This window comes from Amblyraja radiata, chromosome 13 (assembly GCF_010909765.2).
Source record: "Amblyraja radiata isolate CabotCenter1 chromosome 13, sAmbRad1.1.pri, whole genome shotgun sequence".
NCBI classification, from domain to species: Eukaryota; Metazoa; Chordata; class Chondrichthyes; order Rajiformes; family Rajidae; genus Amblyraja; species Amblyraja radiata.
Window position 1 is genome coordinate 6,217,851 of NC_045968.1, and position 19,665 is coordinate 6,237,515.

Sequence of the window (19,665 nt, forward strand, 5' to 3'; positions counted from 1 at the left end):
TATACCCACATTAAGGAAAATATTCTCCCATCTTTCCCTTATATTTTTGAAAAAATACTTTTCATCCTTATATACTCCAATGAACACAACACCAATCTCTCACACTCTCTCCGCAGATCAACTCCTTCATTTCAGGAATTAATCTTGTGGACTTTCTCTGCACTGTTTTAATCTAACTATATTTGTCTAGAAATATAAACAAAATTACAAATCATACTACAGTTGCTGTCTCAAAGATACATCAAAAATTCTCTATGTATACACTCTATCCCCTCTCCATTATTATTCCTGATTATTTGCTGTAAATACATGCCAATCCTTTAAATTTCATGCACCATTAGTATGGTGCACCAGCATTCTGCAGCTTCATTCTGTTTAATAATAATTTACTTTTTCTTTATTCTTTAACACGGATAACTGCATTCCTCCCACGGAGGCTATTGGTGGCTTCACAATCTGTTAACCCACTGAGCTTTGTACCAGCAGCATAAGTGGCTACAGTACATTTGTTTCAGATTACATATACAGATTATAATTAGTTAAGGCCCCACCACTGATCCATGTGGCACTCACTCTTTACTTTTTGCCAATACAAAAAAATGACTTGGTCACACCGACTCCTCCCACTCCCTATCCTCACCAAATTATTACCACCAACCCCATATTCTTATCATGCAAAAACATTTATCTGGCATTTCATCAAATGCCTTTTGGAAGTACAAATTCACCACATCTGCTCGTTTCCCTTTATCTATCCTGTTTCTTACATCCTCAAAGACCATTGGAAAATCTGTCAAACATTATTCCCCTTTCATAAAACCACTGATTCGACATGATTATCTTTTGATTTTCTTAATTTTTTTCCTGCCATTTTTCCTTAATGATTCGAGCATTTTCTCATTGACAGATGCTTTGCCAACTGGCCTATAGTTTTCTGATTTCTGTTGCCCTTCTTCTTGAATAGGTTACATCTTCTATTTCCCAGTCATTATGGATAAAGACAGGGCAGGCCCACTAGTTAGAATTCTGAACTGGGGCAAGGCCAACTTTGATGCTACTAGAGAGGTACTTGCTTAAACTGATTGGAGTATGCTGATTGTGGGTAAAGGAAAGCCCGGTTAGTGAAATGACAAGCCTTCAGGGTATACACGCTCCTGTTAGAACGAAGGGTAAGGCAGGTGGGAGTAAGGAAGCCTGCTTGACAAGAGAAACTGAGGCTCTGGTCAGCAAAATTAAGGAGGCATGCTTATCGGCAGCTGGAACCAAGCGTATCCCTGGGGATAAGCCATAGACATTGTCTATATGGACTTCAGCAAGGCATTTGATCAGATTTCACCTGGTAGGCTGCTCTGGACGATAAGATCGCATGGGATAAGGGAGAGCTTGCTTATTGAACAGAAAATTGTCTTTATGGAAGGAAGCAAAGGCTGATGGTGGAAGGTTCTTTACAGACTGGAGACCTGTGACTAGAGGAGTGTCTCAGGGATTGGTGCTGGGCCCATTGCTGTTTGTGGTTTATATCTATAATTTGAATGCGAATGTACAAGGCATGATTGGTAATTTTGCAGATGGCACTGAAGTGTGGGTATTGTAGATATCGAAAATAGTTATCAAAAATTACAGCAGGATGTTGATCAGCTGAGGAAAGGTTAACGGGCTTAAATGCAGGCATGTGCAAGATGTTGCAATTTGGAAAGTCAAACTACGGCAAGCCCTTCACAGTGAATGACAGGGCCCAGGAGAGTGTAGAGCAGAGGGATCTAGGAGGACCAGTACAGAGCCTCCTGAAAGTGGTGTCATGTGTCCAGAATGCTTTTGGTACATTTGCCTTCATCAATAAGGGTATTGAGTATAGAAGTTGGGATATGATGTTACAGTTACATAAGACATCGGTGAGGCTGCATTTGGAATATTATGTTCAGTGATATTGTTATCATATTAAAACATTACTGACAAATTTAAATCAACAAACCTGTTTGGATTTTGACTCTGTGCAATTTTGATGTGAACTGATCATTCACTATAAAAACATGACCAGGCTCAATTTCTTTTGACTTGGGCTCTTTGCTAAGGACTCGTTGCGTTGGTTTCCCACATGCTAATGACTGGAGAGCTCTGACCAATTCTCGTTCAGGAATATCTGTTTCTTGTTGGATTTCCTGGAAATAAAGATGATATTTAAAAAAAATTATACCAACAATTGCACCGTGACTAACTGTAAAGTTCTTACCATCTATTTGTTATTACTTTCTGAAAAATCATGTGTTAAAGAATATTCAGGAGTTATAGAATTATGTGGATAGAAGATATTTAATGGAATGAGAATTAATCTTCAAAATAGGAATAAAAACCTGTTCACAATTTAACTTGCAAGTATACTTTAACGCTATCGAAAGCAATCAGGCGAGGGACATCCTGAAACTAAAACATTGAGGACAGTAGACGTTCAAATTAATTGGCTTATTGAAGCCTTCACGAGTAGATGATGAAAGACAATAGCAATCATTCTCCTGTAAAAAGCTTATCAGACTGAAGAAGGGCCCCAAACTGAACCATCGCTTGTCCGTTTCCCTCCACAGATGCTGAATGGCCTGCTGAGTTCCCCCAGACTGTGTGTTTTGAGCAGATTATAAAACAAGTGATGAACTGGCTATGTCCACAACTCCTTGCAACTGTCTTGGGCAGAGCAGCTGTCGTACCTAGTTGTGATGCATCTCCATGGTATGCCTTTTGTGGTGCGTCTATGGAAATTGATGAGAGTCATAGTAGTGTCTAAATATTCTTAACCGTGCGAGGAAATAGAGGCGTGATATGCATTCTTGGTCATAGTATTAATGTGCTATGACCAAGATAATTGATGATAATATTTACACCTTGAAACTTGAAGCTCTGGACTACTTCCTACCTATTTCAGAATCATTGTTACAGACTTGAGTGTGTACTCCACCCAGATTCCTGTAGTCGACTTTGTTTTGCTGATATTACAGAACAAGTTGTCGCCGTGACACCATGTTACCAAGCTTTCTATTTCCTTTCTGTATTTCATCTGATCATTGTTCTGATCTGTTCCACTATGGTGGCGTCATCTGCAAACGTGTAAATGGATTACATCAGGAGTCCCCAGGAGTAGAGCCCAAAACACAAACAAGAATTGATGGAAATGGTGCAGCTGCGTGCAGAGATACCAGTGATTAAAGCAATGGCACACCAGAAAGGGGAAAGTAAGAAGCGGAAATGGAACGAGTAGGCAGATCTCGGGGCAAAAAGAGCAAACGGACAGAAATTGCGAGCATAAAGCAAGCAACTTTTAAAAAAATGTAGTAAAATTAAATGGAGATGCGGGAACATGGGAGAAATGAGAAACAGGGAGCAAACATGGAATCAGATGGTAGCTGGTCCCTTGTGGAGGTAGGAGTAGCTGTAGCTCCAGTGTGCATGCATAGGATGATGCTTCACATGATCCTGCCCAGACCTGGTGGGCAGACAGAGAAATTGTGTCAGCAGTGCATCATCTGTGCCCATCATAACCCAGATGTTACCATAAAAGTACCGATAGTAAACTAGCCAAGGCCATGGGAAAACTTTCAATGGACTTCATGGGGCCCCTACCAAATAATGAGCAAAACCGCCGTCTCGTGACCCTTGATCATTGATCATGACCTGGTTCTCCTGATGAATAAAGACCTTCATATCTACAATTCCAGTGTCTCTTAGTGACGGTTCATGTCACACGTCTTTGAACTATTATTTCGACATTGTTCCATGATAGAGGTTTAAGTGAAAAACGACCATAAAACTGCAAGAAAGAACACTACCCTCCACACAATTATTTCCAGCGCTATTACTTATAGCTTGCAGTTTACTAGTGGAAAAATTCATCACTCCTGTTAAGAAATTTTCAGACATCTTGCAAACATTATAATTGACAAAAACTGAAACACAGTAGGTGCTGGAACTCTGAGCCAAAATAATATTTTGTTCAGGTAAAGCGAGCCAGTTGATGTTCCGGTGGATCATCAGGTGTCAAAAGTGATTAAAGTTAGAGAGAAAACAGGTTTAACACAAGCATCCACGTAGAGAAATAAGGGAAGAGAAAGGGAAAAAATGATAAAGGAACTGTGATTGGGGGGGAGAAGGTAAGAACAAATATTAAGAGGCAAGGCTGGCATGTAAAAATAAGTGGTTGTGGAAGGCGTAAATAAATTAAATAATGATAATTACAAGCTACAGTGCCCTCCATAATGTTTGGGACAAGGATCCGTCATTTATTTATTTGCCTCTGTACTCCACAATTTGAGATTTGTAATAGAAAAAAAATCACGAGGCCCAGGGAGCCGTTGGTGCAAGGGGAGGAGTACCTGCGCTGTAAGTATAAAATACATCACGGGGCTTGCTTTCACAGATGCCCAGGGAGCCGTTGGTGCGAGGGGAGGAGTACCTGCGCTGTAAGTACACCAAAATCGGCAACGTTCCAGAGAAGGAGTCTGGTGGAAGCCTCTGATTGGTGGAAGAGGACCGGGTTTACATTTTTACATTTCTGCCTTCAGGTTAAGGATTCTGGGAGTTGAGTGTACAGTATTTATTAGTAAATTTTAAAGGATAAAGTTTTGTGTTTTTTAATATTTAATATAGAGTTAATTTGGGAGTAAGATATGTCAGTGAAGATTGGCCCCGTGGTTTGCTCAGCCTGCAACATGTGGGAGATCAGGGATATGGTCGGTGTCCCTGGTGACTACGTTTGCAGGAAGTGTGTACAGCTGCAGCTCCTGGCAGACCGCATTGAACGATTGGAACTGCGGCTGGATTCATACTGGAGCATCCACGATGCTGAGAAAGTCGTGGATAGCACGTACAGCGAGTTGGTCACACCGCAGGTAAAAGGTAAGAGGACAGAAAGGGAACGGGTGGCCAATAGCCAGCAAAGCAGTAGGCAGGTAGTGCAGGAGTCCCCTGCGGTCATCTCCCTCCTAAACAGGTATACCATTTTGGATACTGTTGAGGGAGATGGCTCATCAGGGGAATGCAGCAGCAGCCAAGTTCATGGCACCATGGGTGGCTCTGCGGCACATGAGGGGGGGGGGGGGGGAAAAGAGTGGAAGGGCAATAGTAATAGGGGATTCAATTGTCAGGGGAATAGATAGGCGTTTCTGCGGCCGCAAACGAGACTCCAGGATGGTATGTTGCCTCCCTGGTGCAAGGGTCAGGGATGTCACTGAACGGCTGCAGAACATTCTGGAGGGGGAGGGTGAACAGCCAGTTGTCGTGGTGCATATTGGCACCAACGATATAGGTAAAAAAAAAGGGATGAGGTCCTACAAGATGAATTTAGGGAGCTAGGAGATAAACTTAAAAGTAGGACCTCAAAGGTGATAATCTCTGGATTACTACCAGTACCACGGGCCAGTCAGAGTAGAAATAGGAGGATATTGCAGATGAATACGTGGCTTGAAAAATGGTGCAAGGGGGAGGGATTCAAATTTTTTGGGCATTGGAACCAATTCTGGGGGAGGTGGGACCAGTACAAACAGGACGGTCTGCACCTGGGCTGGAATGGAACCAATGTCCTTGGGGGAGTGTTTACTAGTGCTGTCGGGGAGGATTTAAACTAATGTGGCAGGGGGATGGGTACAAGAGCAGAGAGGCAGGGGGGTGTAAAATGAGGGTAGAAGCAATAGGTAGCAAGGTGAAAAGTAAAAGTGGCAGGCAGACAAAACCAGGGCAAAAATCAAAAAGGGCCACTTTTCAACATAATTGTATAAGGGGTAAGAGCATTGTAAAAACAAGCCTGAAGGCTTTGTGTCTCAATGCAAGGAGTATTCGTAATAAGGTGGATGAGTTGAACGTGCAGATAGCCATTAATGATTATGATATAGTTGGGATCACGGAGACATGGCTCCAGGGTGACCAAGGCTGGGAGCTGAACATCCAGGGATATTCAATATTCAGGAGGGATAGAGAGAAAGGAAAAGGAGGTGGGGTAGCGTTGCTGGTTAGAGAGGAGATTAACGCAATGGAAAGGAAGGACATTAGTTTGGAGGATGTGGAATCGGTATGGGTAGAGCTGCGAAACACTAAGGGGCAGAAAACGCTGGTGGGTGTTGTGTACAGGCCACCTAACAGTAGTAGTGGTTGGAGATGCTATCAAACAGGAAATTAGAAATGCGTGCGACAAAGGCAAAACAGTTATAATGGGTGACTTCAATCTACATATAGATTGGGTGAATCAAATTGGCAGGGGTGCTGAGGAAGAGGATTTCTTGGAATGTATGCGGGATAGTTATCTAAATCAACATGTAGAGTAACCAACGAGAGAGCAGGCTATTTTAGACTGGGTATTGAGTAATGAGGAAGGGTTAGTTAGCAGTCTTGTTGTACGTGCCCCCTTGGGCAAGAGTGACCATAATATGGTTGAGTTCTTCATTAGGATGGAGAGTGACATTGTTAATTCAGAAACAATGGTTCTGAACTTAAAGAAAGGTAACTTTGAGGGTATGAGACGTGAATTGGTCAAGATTGACTGGCAATTAATTCTAAAAGGGTTGACGGTGGATATGCAATGGAAGACATTTAAAGACTGCATGGATGAACTACAAAAATTGTTCATCCCAGTTTGGCAAAAGAATAAATCAGGGAAGGTAGTGCATCCGTGGATAACAAGGGAAATCAGGGATAGTATCAAAGCGAGGGATGATGCGTACAAATTAGCCAGAAAAAGCAGCATACCAGAGGACTGGGAGAAATTCAGAGACCAGCAGAGGGGGACAAAGGGCTTAATTAGGAAAGGAAAAATAGATTATGAAAGAAAACTGGCAGGGAACATAAAAACTGACTGCAAAAGTTTTTATAGATATGTGAAAAGAAAGAGATTAGTTAAAACAAATGTAGGTCCCTTGCAGTCAGAAACAGGTGAGTTGATCATGGGGAACAAGGATATGGCAGACCAATTGAATAACTACTTTGGTTCCGTCTTCACTAAGGAAGACATTAATAATCTGCCGGAAATAGCAGGGGACCGCGGGTCAAAGGAGTTGGAGGAATTGAGTGAAATCCAGGTTAATCGGGAAGTGGTGTTGGGTAAATTGAATGGATTAAAGGCCGATAAATCCCCAGGGCCAGATAGGCTGCATCCCAGAGTACTTAAGGAAGTAGCTCCAGAAATAGTGGATGCATTAGTAATAATCTTTCAAAACTCTTTAGATTCTGGAGTAGTTCCTGAGGATTGGCGGGTAGCAAACGTAACCCCACTTTTTAAGAAGGGAGGGAGAGAGAAAACGGGGAATTACAGACCAGTTAGTCTAACATCGGTAGTGGGGAAACTGCTAGAGTCAGTTATTAAAGATGGGATAGCAGCACATTTGGAAAGTGGTGAAATCATTGGACAAAGTCAGCATGGATTTACAAAAGGTAAATCATGTCTGACGAATCTTATAGAATTTTTTGAGGATGTAACTAGTAGCGTGGATAGGGGAGAACCAGTGGATGTGGTGTATCTAGACTTCCAGAAGGCTTTTGACAAGGTCCCACATAAGAGATTAGTATACAAACTTAAAGCACACGGTATTGGTGGTTCAGTATTGATGTGGATAGAGAACTGGCTGGCAACCAGGAAGCAAAGAGTAGGAGTAAACGGGTCCTTTTCACAATGGCGGGCAGTGACTAGTGGGGTACCGCAAGGCTCAGTGCTGGGACCCCAGCTATTTACAATATATATTAATTATCTGGATGAGGGAATTGAAGGCAATATCTCCAAGTTTGCGGATGACACTAAGCTGGGGGGCAGTGTTGGCTGTGAGGAGGATGCTAGGAGACTGCAAGGTGACGGATAGGCTGGGTGAGTGGGCAAATGTTTGGCAGATGCAGTATAATGTGGATAAATGTGAGGTTATCCATTTTGGTGGCAAAAACAGGAAAGCAGACTATTGTCTAAATGGTGGCCGATTAGGAAAAGGGGAGATGCAGCGAGACCTGGGTGTCATCGTACACCAGTCATTGAAAGTAGGCATGCAGGTGCAGCAGGCAGTGAAGAAAGCGAATGGTATGTTAGCTTTCATAGCAAAAGGATTTGAGTATAGGAGCAGGGAGGTTCTACTGCAGTTGTACAGGGTCTTGGTGAGACCACACCTGGAGTATTGCGTACAGTTTTGGTCTCCAAATCTGAGGAAGGACATTATTGCCATAGAGGGAGTGCAGAGAAGGTTCACCAGACTGATTCCTGGGATGTCAGGACTGTCTTATGAAGAAAGACTGGATAGACTTGGTTCATACTCTCTAGAATTTAGGAGATTGAGAGGGGATCTTATAGAAACTTACAAAATTCTTAAGGGGTTGGACAGGCTAGATGCAGGAAGATTGTTCCCGATGTTGGGAGTTGGAGGAATTGAGTGAAATCCAGGTTAGTCGGGAAGTGGTGTTGGGTAAATTGAATGGATTAAAGGTCGATAAATCCCCAAGTACAAGGGGTCACAGCTTAAGGATAAGGGGGAAATCCTTTAAAACCGAGATGAGAAAAACTTTTTTCACACAGAGAGTGGTGAATCTCTGGAAGCCAGTTCATTGGCTATACTTAAGAGGGAGTTAGATGTGGCCCTTGTGGCTAAGGGGATCAGAGGGTATGGAGAGAAGGCAGGTACGGATACTGAGTTGGATGATCAGCCATGATCATATTGAATGGCGGTGCAGGCTCGAAGGGCCGAATGGCCTATTCCTGCACCTAATTTCTATGTTTCTATGTTTCTAAAGTGCACATTGTCAGATTTTAATAAAGGCCATTTTTTAAAATATATTTTGGTTTCACCATGTAGAATTTACAGCAGTGTTTATACATTGTCCCCCCATTTCACGGCACCATAATGTTTGGGACACAGCAATGTCATGTAAATGAAAGTAGTCATGTTTAGTATTTTGTTGCATATCCTTTGCATGCAATGACTGCTTGAAGTCTGCGATTCATGGACATCAGCAGTTGCTGGGTGTCTTCTCTGGTGATGCTCTGCCAGGCCTGTGTTGCAGCCATCTTTAGCTTATGCTTGTTTTGGGGGCTAGTTCCCTTCAGTTTTCACCAGCATATAAAAGGCATGCTCAAATAGATTCAGATCGGGTGATTGACAGTCATTAAAGAATTTACCTTTTTTTTTTAGCTTTGAAAAATTCCTTTGTTGCTTTAGCAGTATGTTTGGGATCATTGTCTTGCTGTAGAATGAACCACCGGCCAATGACTTTTGAACTGTTTTTGAACTTGAGCAGATAGGATGTGTCTATACACTTCAGAATTCATTATGTTACTACCATCAGCAGTTGTATCATCAATGAAGATAAGCGAGCCAGTACCTTCAGCAGCCATACATGCCCTGGCTATAACACCCCCACCACTGTTTCACAGATGAGGTGGCTTCTTCTTAATGATGTTTCAAACAGTTGATTTTGGTAAGCCTAAGGTTTGGCTAATGTCTCTAACAGTTTTGTTCTTGCTTCTCAGTCTCATAATGGCTTCTTTGCCTTTCATTGGCACAACTTTGGTCCTCATGTTGATAAACAGCAATAAAAGTTTCCAAAGGTGATGGAAAGACTGGAGGAAAGACTAAGTGCTGAGAGCTCTTATGCCTGCATTAATGAGGTATTTAAACACACCCGAGCAACTACAAACACACGTGAAGCCATGTGTTCCAAACATTATAGTGCCCTGAAATGAGGGGGGGGGGGGGGGCACTATGTATAAATACAGCTGTCATTTCTACATGGTGAAACCAGGATGCATAAAAATGTCCTTTAATAAAATCTGACAATGTGTACTTTAACCACATGTGATTTTTTTTTCCCTATCACAAATCTCAAATTGTAGAGTACAGAGGCAAATAAATAAATGGTGGGTCTTTGTCCCAAACATTATGGAGGGCACTGTGGATTACAAGAAAAAGATGGTCTTAATTTGACTGTCTTCATCTGCAGGACAGTGGATGGTCAGGAAAAATTGGGCTATTACCTTTTTCAGATCCTGCCAACTCATGCCTATTTTCATTTCCTAGTTCTCCACATTCTGACTTTTTCCTTAACGTCTCCTACTTCATCACATTTGTTCTTCTCTTGTTCTTATCTGTGCTTTCATAGAATTAATAACATCTAATTTTTCCTTCAGCACAAGATGTCATCAGACCAGTTGAATGTTTCCAAAACTTCATTTTTATTTTGTTACGTCATTTGTGCAGATGTTAAAAAGTTATCTCAAAAGATATTTTAAAAATATATATGTTTAAATGAGTTTTTTTGTTTCCATGTCCATTTTATAGAAATTAGCACAAAGTGCTGGAGTAATTCAGAGGGTCAGGCAGATTCTCAGAACATGGATAGTTGACGTTTTGTGTCAGGACTCTTTTCAGACCGATTGTCTGGATCAGCCGATCAGTCTGAGGAAGGGTCCTGACCCGAAACGTCACCTGCCCATCTTCTCCAGAGATGCTGCCTGACCGGCTGAGTCACTCCAGCACTTTTTTTGTACACTAGCATCTGCAGTGCCTTGTTCCTCTGCAGAAATTGATCAGTTTGGTCTGTTTCACTTACCAACATTGCAAAGATTTTTTTCTGTTGGTAAACATTCAAAAAATATGATCAGCATTTACAGAACTTTAAAAAGCCGAGATATCAATAAAACAAAAAACCCAATCTACTACTGCAGCAACTAAGCAATTATTGGTTCTTTCTTTAGTGTCTTGCGATTAAATTGCATGCATTATCACTTCAGCAGGAAGCATGAGCTCATCGACAGCCAGAATTTACTTTGTCTAATAATGATATACTTCAATCAGCTCAGTGTGTTATATCCTAGTCTCACCTCAAATGTGTATTTTTCTCTGTTGTTGAATAACATTAATATAGTCATCTGGAAAGTAGATACTTGTAATATGTGCTTTCTGGTATTTGAGCCAGTTACTTGAGCGCCACCTACTCCAACCTCTGAGCCATCTTCCTGTGAGAGAAAAAAATAGTAACTATGAGAAATATTCAACCATGCTGATCTAATACATATTAAAGAACTGAAGCAATGTTTTCAGAACATCAGCAAACAATAGATTATTCTTGGAGCTGAAATATTCAACACATACTTGCCAGCTACAAAATGCCATAAAATTGAACATTGCACTTGAACATATTTATCATGAAAATTAACTATCTTCTGCTAAGTGACTGTTATTTTAAGTGTAATTGATGTAAAAGAAAATTACAGGGGTTGCAGACCTGCAAAGCAAAGCTATAAAGAATCTCAAATCAGAAAAAAAATAATTTAAAATACATGAGGATTCTAGGATCTAGTTTTCTTTTGGACAACATGGTTTAGAATTTAGGGATTTAGGGATTTAAACATGAGATTGCAGATAGTGAAATTCCTCCAGTTTTTGTTATTTTATAATTTAGATCTTTACGGTCTGCAACCTACTCCCTATTTTTACTTTGGCACTTTCATCCCAAAAGTAAAACGTGGTTGTATCAAAAAATTTGAACAGTCCCATGCGATCTTGTATTATTTACCAATTAATTACATTTTTCAGTTTATCATGTCTCATCATGTTAATGAAGCAATGAATACAAACACAATTTACATTTTAATTTGGCTTACTGCCACATTATTAAAACTAATGTGGTCTATCGCTTGAGGGTTCTGAGACAAATTAAATTCAATTTTAAGATTGTGTAAATGGTTTTCATACTTCAGCATAAATAAAAATTAATCAAATGGCTCAATTGCAAACATTCAAATATCTTCAAAGATCGAAGTCACTGGCAACATATATATCCTCACTTCTATTTGCTCATGAATGTTACTCAATGAAATATGACAAAATTAGTTATTTTTTCTGCAACAGTGAAAGTGTGTGTAATCGGGTTCCTGGTAGAGAATGTTCTCTCAATTATTTCAGTTACTTGCCTTTTTCACAGGTCCATAGAAAGTAGCATTTAGATCCGCTGAACCCATGTGATGCTGAAGTGTAAGTTGTCGACCACTGTGCTTTGCCAAATAGAATCTATGATGCAAGTAAAAAACATAATCTGCATTTTCAACAACCTGTGAAGCTACAACTGGAAATGAATAAAGACTTTAAAGAACTTCAGCAAGGTTATATTCAGGAATAAAAATAACATTGCAGAGGACCCAAAAGATTTAGTCTATTCTTGGCTGGCTTTAGCCACAAGTTCAGAGAAATTATTTTTGCATACAGTTCAGTGACATTCATACCATACATTAGACATAATCAAACTAAAACAAGAGTGTAAGACAGTAGACCACACTGAGTCAGTACAGTGGGTTGCAGGCGTCACCTTGCACCTTTCAAGTCTGATATGTAAAAAAATATTAAGTGTTTTAACGGCCATAAAGGTCCGCTGTCCTTGCGGCAGCACCTGTACGGAGTTGCAGGGATTGTCCTGGCCAGGCAACGTTGCTAAAATAATATTTTATTAACATAAAAGGGTTTTTGCCTTATCCATCTGTTGATCTAGAAACCATTAAAACATCAATTTTGATGGCCTGTAAATACTTCTTCATAAGATGGTAATTTATTGGAAGAACGCAAGCTTCTCTATTGTTCCACAATATCTATGCATCAGAATTGTTGACAAGGAAGTGAAGCAAGTCATTGACAGCTGACAGAGAAAAAATTATGGTAAATTTATGGAGTGCATCGCTTGCCAAAGTAATATTTAACAATGCACATCCATCAGTATATTTTGATAGGTGAACCAAAATGATGTTACATACTAATTTTTAATGAAGATGGCTTTTTTCTTAACCTCTATTTTGGTTCAGAAAGTACTTCTATTGCTTAAAATCCTTAACTGGACATTTCCACTATAATATTTATAATAATCGCGAAATTATATTGGACTAAAGGCTCATATGATATTATCAGAATTAACCAATTTTATAAATAGGATTAAGAGAAATTACACAAAATGGATCAGGCCACAATTCCTTATAACATTTTGTAATTCCACAATCTAAACTATGCTATCAATAAAATCAAGTCACAAGGATTTCTCTGTAATGAGCAACCACTCGATTACCCTAACGTAATTTTTAATTTGGGATTTATAAAGAAATAAATCTCAAACTAATTCAATATTAAATATGCAACAAAGACATCATGCTTTGGACAGCAAAAAGCTCTAAAGAAAATTGGTTATTGACAAAGCTTTACCTTCTAAAGACTTCAAATGCATGTCTTGGTGCAGGAGGGATGTTACATTTTGGTGTTGCAGACTGAGTCGGCCAATAACCTGTTGTCAGAACTCTTACCGTCAAGTCAACACCTCCTAGAGAAACCTGATAAATAAAAGGACCAAGAGAATAACACATTTTTAAGTTTCTCCAATTTAAGTGAAAAATATTGTACATTAAATTATCTATTCAGCAACAGATTGAATATGTAAAATTAAACCTAATGCAACTGTGCCTCATAAGAGAATTTAAACCTTTTATGCAAAAATCATGTTTAATGATGATACAAGATTCAGAGTGACTGATACTGGTGAAGGAAAAGGTAGTCAATGATCATAGAATTTAAAAAACGTGCACTTCTAACTATAATTTCTAGCAATCCTACATGACAAAATGAAAGTGTTCAACAGCTAAAAGGTAGCAAACCTGCAGAATGCAGCAAATTTGAAACTTTAAACTTTTGAATCATTTGGAAATGCCCACACACTTAACCGACTTCGCCAAACACTTCACAAAAACACCTTCTCACCCCTGTAGTTTGTAAATGTTGCCGGAACTCATCCATCGTTGTATTTGAGATGCTCATGTCTCTGAACATGCCCTCCAGTTTGGATGTGAACTGGCAGCCACACTCCGTCTAAAGGGAACAAAAAATGTAAGTAATTTTTCAAAAGTCTGATTAAAATGTCATGAAAATAAATCAAATCTCTGGTATTTTCAAAGGAAATTACCAATTGAATTAGATACAACTTTTAATATCCAGACCTTGTGATTCAACAGAATTCTGTGGAAACTAAAGCAGAAAGTGTTTACGTGATTTACATAAGGAGATATCCAAAGAATCTTCAAGATGCCAATTGGAGGTTTATAAAAAGCTTCTAAAAATGTACATCACGCTTTGAAAGCTGTTGCTTAAACACATCTTAATAATTACAATATTTATGTTCAGTACTCAAGAATGTCAGCATGTTTAAAGAGGTTGACAGAACTTTACTACACATACATGAAATGAGCAAACTGTTTATCAAGAAAAGCTATACTGGAAATATAGTATGGATATAATATGGAGAGAACGTTTGCTCTTATGGAATAATCTAGAATGAGGGACACCATTTAAAAATAAGGAGTTTCCTGTTTAAAACAGATGACTTTCCACCCCAAAAGGTCATCAGTCTTTTGAACGTTTTCTCAAAATGATGAAAGCAGCGTTATTGAATATTTTTAAATGCAGAGATAAATAGATGCTTGAATAGAAAGGGGAGTGGGATGAAATTTTACAAAGGTAGACATAAATGTAGAGTTAAACTTTCAATCAGATCAGCCATGATCTTCTGAATGCAACAGCGGGCTTGAGGAACCAAGTGGCCTACCCCTGCTTCTAATTCATATGTCTGTATGCAATTGAAGAACACTGGACCCATTCAGGAATCGTAGATCAGCCATGGAAATAAGTAGAATATAACAAGCATTCTTTGTTGGTTGTATCAGCATGAGTGTTTAAGAATCAACTAAAAAGTGAAATCTTGGAAACATTTTAAAATTAGAAAAAGTCTTATGACAGTGTAATAGAGCCAATAGCAATATTTCATGCAATTGACTTTTTACGTTAAATCAGACTGCTCAAATTAACAATAATTGGTAATAAATTAACTTCACACAATTACATTACTGATTGTCTAACAAGTTGATGCAGAGTCTTGACCTGAAAAGTTAACCATCCCTCTGCCTCCACAGATGCTGCCTGACGTACTGAGTTCCTCCAGCAGTGTGTTTTGTGCTCAAAATTGATTCTTCCTGTTTTTTGCAGACAAAACATACCTGGGCAATTTGCCATATTTTATGGCAGATCCCACTGTGGTAATGGAACTGGAGCAGTTTCACTAGACTTGCATTAGTTCTGGCATGGATGTCTTGTGCTACAGATGAGTGCAGTAGATATTCCCATATTTTGTGTTCACAGCAGTTTTATTGATGAAAACAAGAGTGATTAGAACTGGCTGAACACTTTTGTAATGGTAGGGCTTCACTGGACGAAGCCAAGAGGATCATCTACTTGGCACTTCTGGCTGAATGTGGATGGAACAAATTCAAGCTTTATCTCGTGTTGGACCCTGCCATTATTAACGATGGGAATATTAGCGGTGTTGCCTCCTTCCATTATTGTTTTCCTTACCCAATATTGTTGGATGACACGGCCTGTAAAGCTGCTACATGATCGCAGCAGCAACCCAGGTTCAATCTCCAGTGTAGAATTTCTTTCAACCACAAGTGGCTCCCCCCAACTCCTCCCCTCTCCAACTCCCACCTCTAATTTCCTTCCACATTCCAAGGAAATGTGGGGTAGTCTCGATTTGCTCCTAGTGTGAAAGTAGTAGAATCTAGGAGTGGGTGAGGGGAAGCAGATGAGAACATGATGGGAACAAAATGGATCCTACAAGATGGGAGTGTATCTTGATGGACTTGGTGGACGAAGGGGCATCTTTCCATGCGATACAAATTTATGACTCTATTTACACAATATATAGAACAGGACTGAAAAACCTTGTACTGAAGTGCTGGTCGCTGAGATGCTTAGCTTTGTCTAGCGCTTGCTATACATGTACAAGGTTCTGCATTGAAGCTTTGCCAGGTAGATGCTTGATTTTCAGGTAGACCCAATGTTGCCCCGGGCAAACACATTTAATACAATGTAGCTACAGATTACATTATATGAGAGTTTTATACTTCACCTTAAGTTTTGAGATCATGTTTTTCTCAGAGTCATCAGATACACTTTTGTTGGTGAGAAGCCTTCTGGCTAAATGTTGCTTGTAGTATCGTTCAAACACGTCCTTTTCCTGCATGAATCGGAACAGAACCATAGCCTTGTCCAAGATAGTCTCCACTTCTTGTTCTGTCAACTTAAAGAAGAAAGGACATTTGTGAATTTTGTCTGTGTAACACACCTGAATTAAATATTTTAAAAAAGCATATGAGAATTCTGTTTCAATGTAAAGTATTTAATTATTTTAAAGAATAGCCCTTTAATACAGATATTGTAAAAAATGTCCACAATTCAGCAATTAAAATCTTAGAGCTCAAAATTTGTCTCTTCTCAGTTCATAGTTTGATGCAGTATTACAAACAAATAAGTGGAATTTCTGATTTTAACATTATGCTAGGTATTAGAATATGGGTGTAGATTCCCTGCAAAGTTTTCACTTTGAACTCCCAAGACTGAAAAACCTACGTTAATGCTTCCTGAACAATCCATTTATCGGAAGCAAATTCCACTCAAAAAAACTCCCACAGTCCCAGTTGGAAGGAGAATTTCTGCTAACCAGTGGTTTAGTGAGTATTCATCTATTTACACTCAAAAACGTAAGCAACCTATGGTCAAATAAGCTCAGCACTGGTCCTCTCCACTTGTGCTCAGTGGTGGAAGCTGGAGTTTAATCACTTCCTCTTGCAACAATTACTTTGCATTTAGTTTCTATGTGTCTAAATTCAGTCATTTGGAGAGGATGCACCATTGCGACTTCAAATGACAATTATATAGAGACATTATGCTCCAAGGACAGATCAAAGTTGTTAATTGAAGCCAATTAAAAAGGGCATCAGACAGCTACATAAACAAAAAATCTCACATCTCATTTTGGTTCAATTACTGGCAATCGTAATTGATACCACAAGATGCCACAGCAAAACAAATGTAGAATTTGCTTAAGTTTGGGAGAGTGACCCAAAGTCACTTAAGTTCTGCCTAATGCAAAGTAGAGATCCACCCCCCCCCCCCCCCCCCGGGGAAGACAGGAACGTTAGAACAAACAGCCTAAATTTGGTCAGCAAAACATTAGGTGGCAAGTATAATTTTTTGAAAAAAAATGTGACCTTAATGTTGAGACTAAAAAGAGAAAACTTTAGCTCAAAAGCTTGTGAACTGAAATTGTCTATGACATAACATTTGTTCTCCAGCAGAAAACATAATAAAATACATAAAAGTATTAGGAAACAAAAATAGCATGCTAATTTATCCAAATTCTTGCATGGATATCGTATATTTTATGCTTATGGCAGCTCAGTTATGCCCGTCCCACTTAGGAAACCTGAACGGAAACCTCTGGAGACTTTGCGCCCCACCCAAGGTTTCCGTGCGGTTCCCGGAGGTTTTTGTCAGTCTGCTTCCACTACCTGCAACCTCCGGGAACCGCATGGAAACCTTGGGTGGGGCGCAAAGTCTCCAGAGGTTTCCGTTCAGGTTTCTTAGTGGGACAGGGGCATAGGTTGTGGTAAAACATGTGCACTTATCTTGTCCATACCGACCAAGTTGGCATTCTAGGATAATCCCATTTGCTTGCATTTAACCATTATCGTCTAAACCCCGCCTGTTCATATATCTGTTCAAATGTTTTTTGAAAGTCAATCGTATCTGCTTCTATAGATTCCTCTGGTAGTTCATTCCAGATACGGACTACCCTTGGAGTGGAAAAGTTGTCCACAAGGTCCCTCCTATATTTCTTCACTTTCACCGTTTAGCCCAGTGCTCCAAAGATAAAATTCCAAGCCTCTCCAACTTTGTGCCATAACCCAAGCCTGCAAGTGTAGAAACAATCTGGTGAATCTTTATGTGATGCTACTGGACAGAAGTTTGTGATTTGGTCCAGTGTAACTTACTGTATTTCCCCATTATCAAGATTTATTTACAGTACCCTGACATTGACCCTGTTCTTCACTTACTCCGTTCCAAAGACTCTCCTCAAACAGCTTCACAGCATTAATATCTAAACAAAATCACTCACACTACCTTAATCTTCTTTGCATCTTTGTAAAATGGGCCACTTCAAGTATCTGTCACTCATACCATACTTTCAAGTAATACATTGTGGATACTATTAGCTACATAAACAAAAAATCTCACATCTCATTTTTGTTAATTCAACTTAATGTATCACCTCCGTCACCAACCCCTAATTAACCTATCGAAACTCTGCATACCACGCAGTTTTAAAATCGTTCCTTGACCGTTGCTGCTCTAACAAAATATGCTGCCTAGTTTCCCCAAGTTAGCACATTTATTTTACAGCCACTCCAATCCCAGGTTCATGTGCTCCTGAATACACTTTAACTGAAAATGGCAAGGAAGAAATACTTACACCTTTTACTCCTTTTTTAAGTTTGTCATCAATAAATAGTGACAAATATTCCGGGGACCTGGAGTTGAGGTTGAGGAAGTATTCAAAATCACCAGCAATGGTTTGCTTAAAAAGGCGATCGTTGTTGAATGAATCCTGAAGAAAACGATCAAATCTTCCTTTGAGATCCAAGAGACCCTGTTCAAGTAAAAAATGAAAGTATATTTAGTCTGCAGAATAATTCTGCACACCTCAATTTCAATAAGGTTGCAGTATGCAAAAATCGATGATAAACCTTTATAATTAATTTTAACGTTATTTTAATATTTTGGTACATTCAAACACAGACTAAGATGTGCTATAGTCATTCACTATATTTAACACTAATGCTAGTATTACAGCATGTACGAATTCACATCCTTACAACAAAATTATTTATCTTTGTAGGAACCCGAATAGTGCTATTGAGACAATTAAATTTGCACATACACATCATTTTCCTATCGTACGAGTTCACCTTCAACAATTTATTCTTCTCTTTTATACCCTACTCGCCTGATAATCGTACATGATCGGTATGCATTAACCTTGCAACCCTTTTATATGTATCCCCATAATTTTGTACTTTTCCTTTCATATGGAGATCAGAAATCTGCTCAGTAAATTTCTGGCAAGATTCCAAACAATTTTAACATAACCTCCTAGAATAAAATAGTCAATTTCATCACTCTTGAAATGAACCATAATACGGTTATTTAGGGAAGTTAACCTGCTTGGCTATATCTTATGAATCTTTGTTCCATGGTCCAAGTGCAGCTTTACTCCATTCGCACTCTTATTCTCCCCAGATATCCAGTCTCCTTATTTCTATCCAAACGCACCAGTTTACGTTTAGCTATATTATATTTCAATTGCAATTCCACATCCTAAAACTTGTAGTGTCTACTTCACTTTTATCTGCTACAAAACATAAATGTAAAAGTATCTTGACTGGTAAAAGTTCATGATAATCTAGGAGAGCAGCCACCAAGACTCTTCTTTAACCACAAAAATCCAACTTCGTTTTTAAAACCTAGACAATCTCTGATCTGCTGCCATTACTGTTTGAAATAAAAGGCCTTAACCTATTGTCTGGATGCAGATTTTTGCATTTCAAAGTGGGGTATGAACTTTGGGAAATTTTGGAACTGGTCCCAGAAATTATTTCTCTCTTTTTTTTTATTTTTAAGGGTTGGGGGGGGGGGGGGGGGGGGTTCAGGTTAGATTGAATACACGAGAGATAGAATAGTTTATGCCAAAAAAAATTCTCATCCCTTACCGATTAAGAATGACATTCCACTCTATTGA

General features: G+C 39.3%; 1 protein-coding gene across 1 annotated transcript in view; it reads right to left on the bottom strand.

Moving 5' to 3' along the window:
- The window catches only part of cul3 (cullin 3), a 62,045-nt gene that overhangs the window by 3,223 nt on the left and 39,157 nt on the right, over positions 1-19,665 (bottom strand). Inside the window, exons 8-14 of the mRNA XM_033031137.1 lie at positions 18,340-18,516; positions 15,937-16,107; positions 13,737-13,844; positions 13,188-13,312; positions 11,918-12,014; positions 10,826-10,960; positions 1,973-2,159 (exon numbers count right to left, since the gene is read on the bottom strand). Coding sequence (XP_032887028.1) covers positions 1,973-2,159; positions 10,826-10,960; positions 11,918-12,014; positions 13,188-13,312; positions 13,737-13,844; positions 15,937-16,107; positions 18,340-18,516 — 1,000 coding nt within the window. The remainder of the gene's footprint in view (positions 1-1,972; positions 2,160-10,825; positions 10,961-11,917; positions 12,015-13,187; positions 13,313-13,736; positions 13,845-15,936; positions 16,108-18,339; positions 18,517-19,665) is intronic.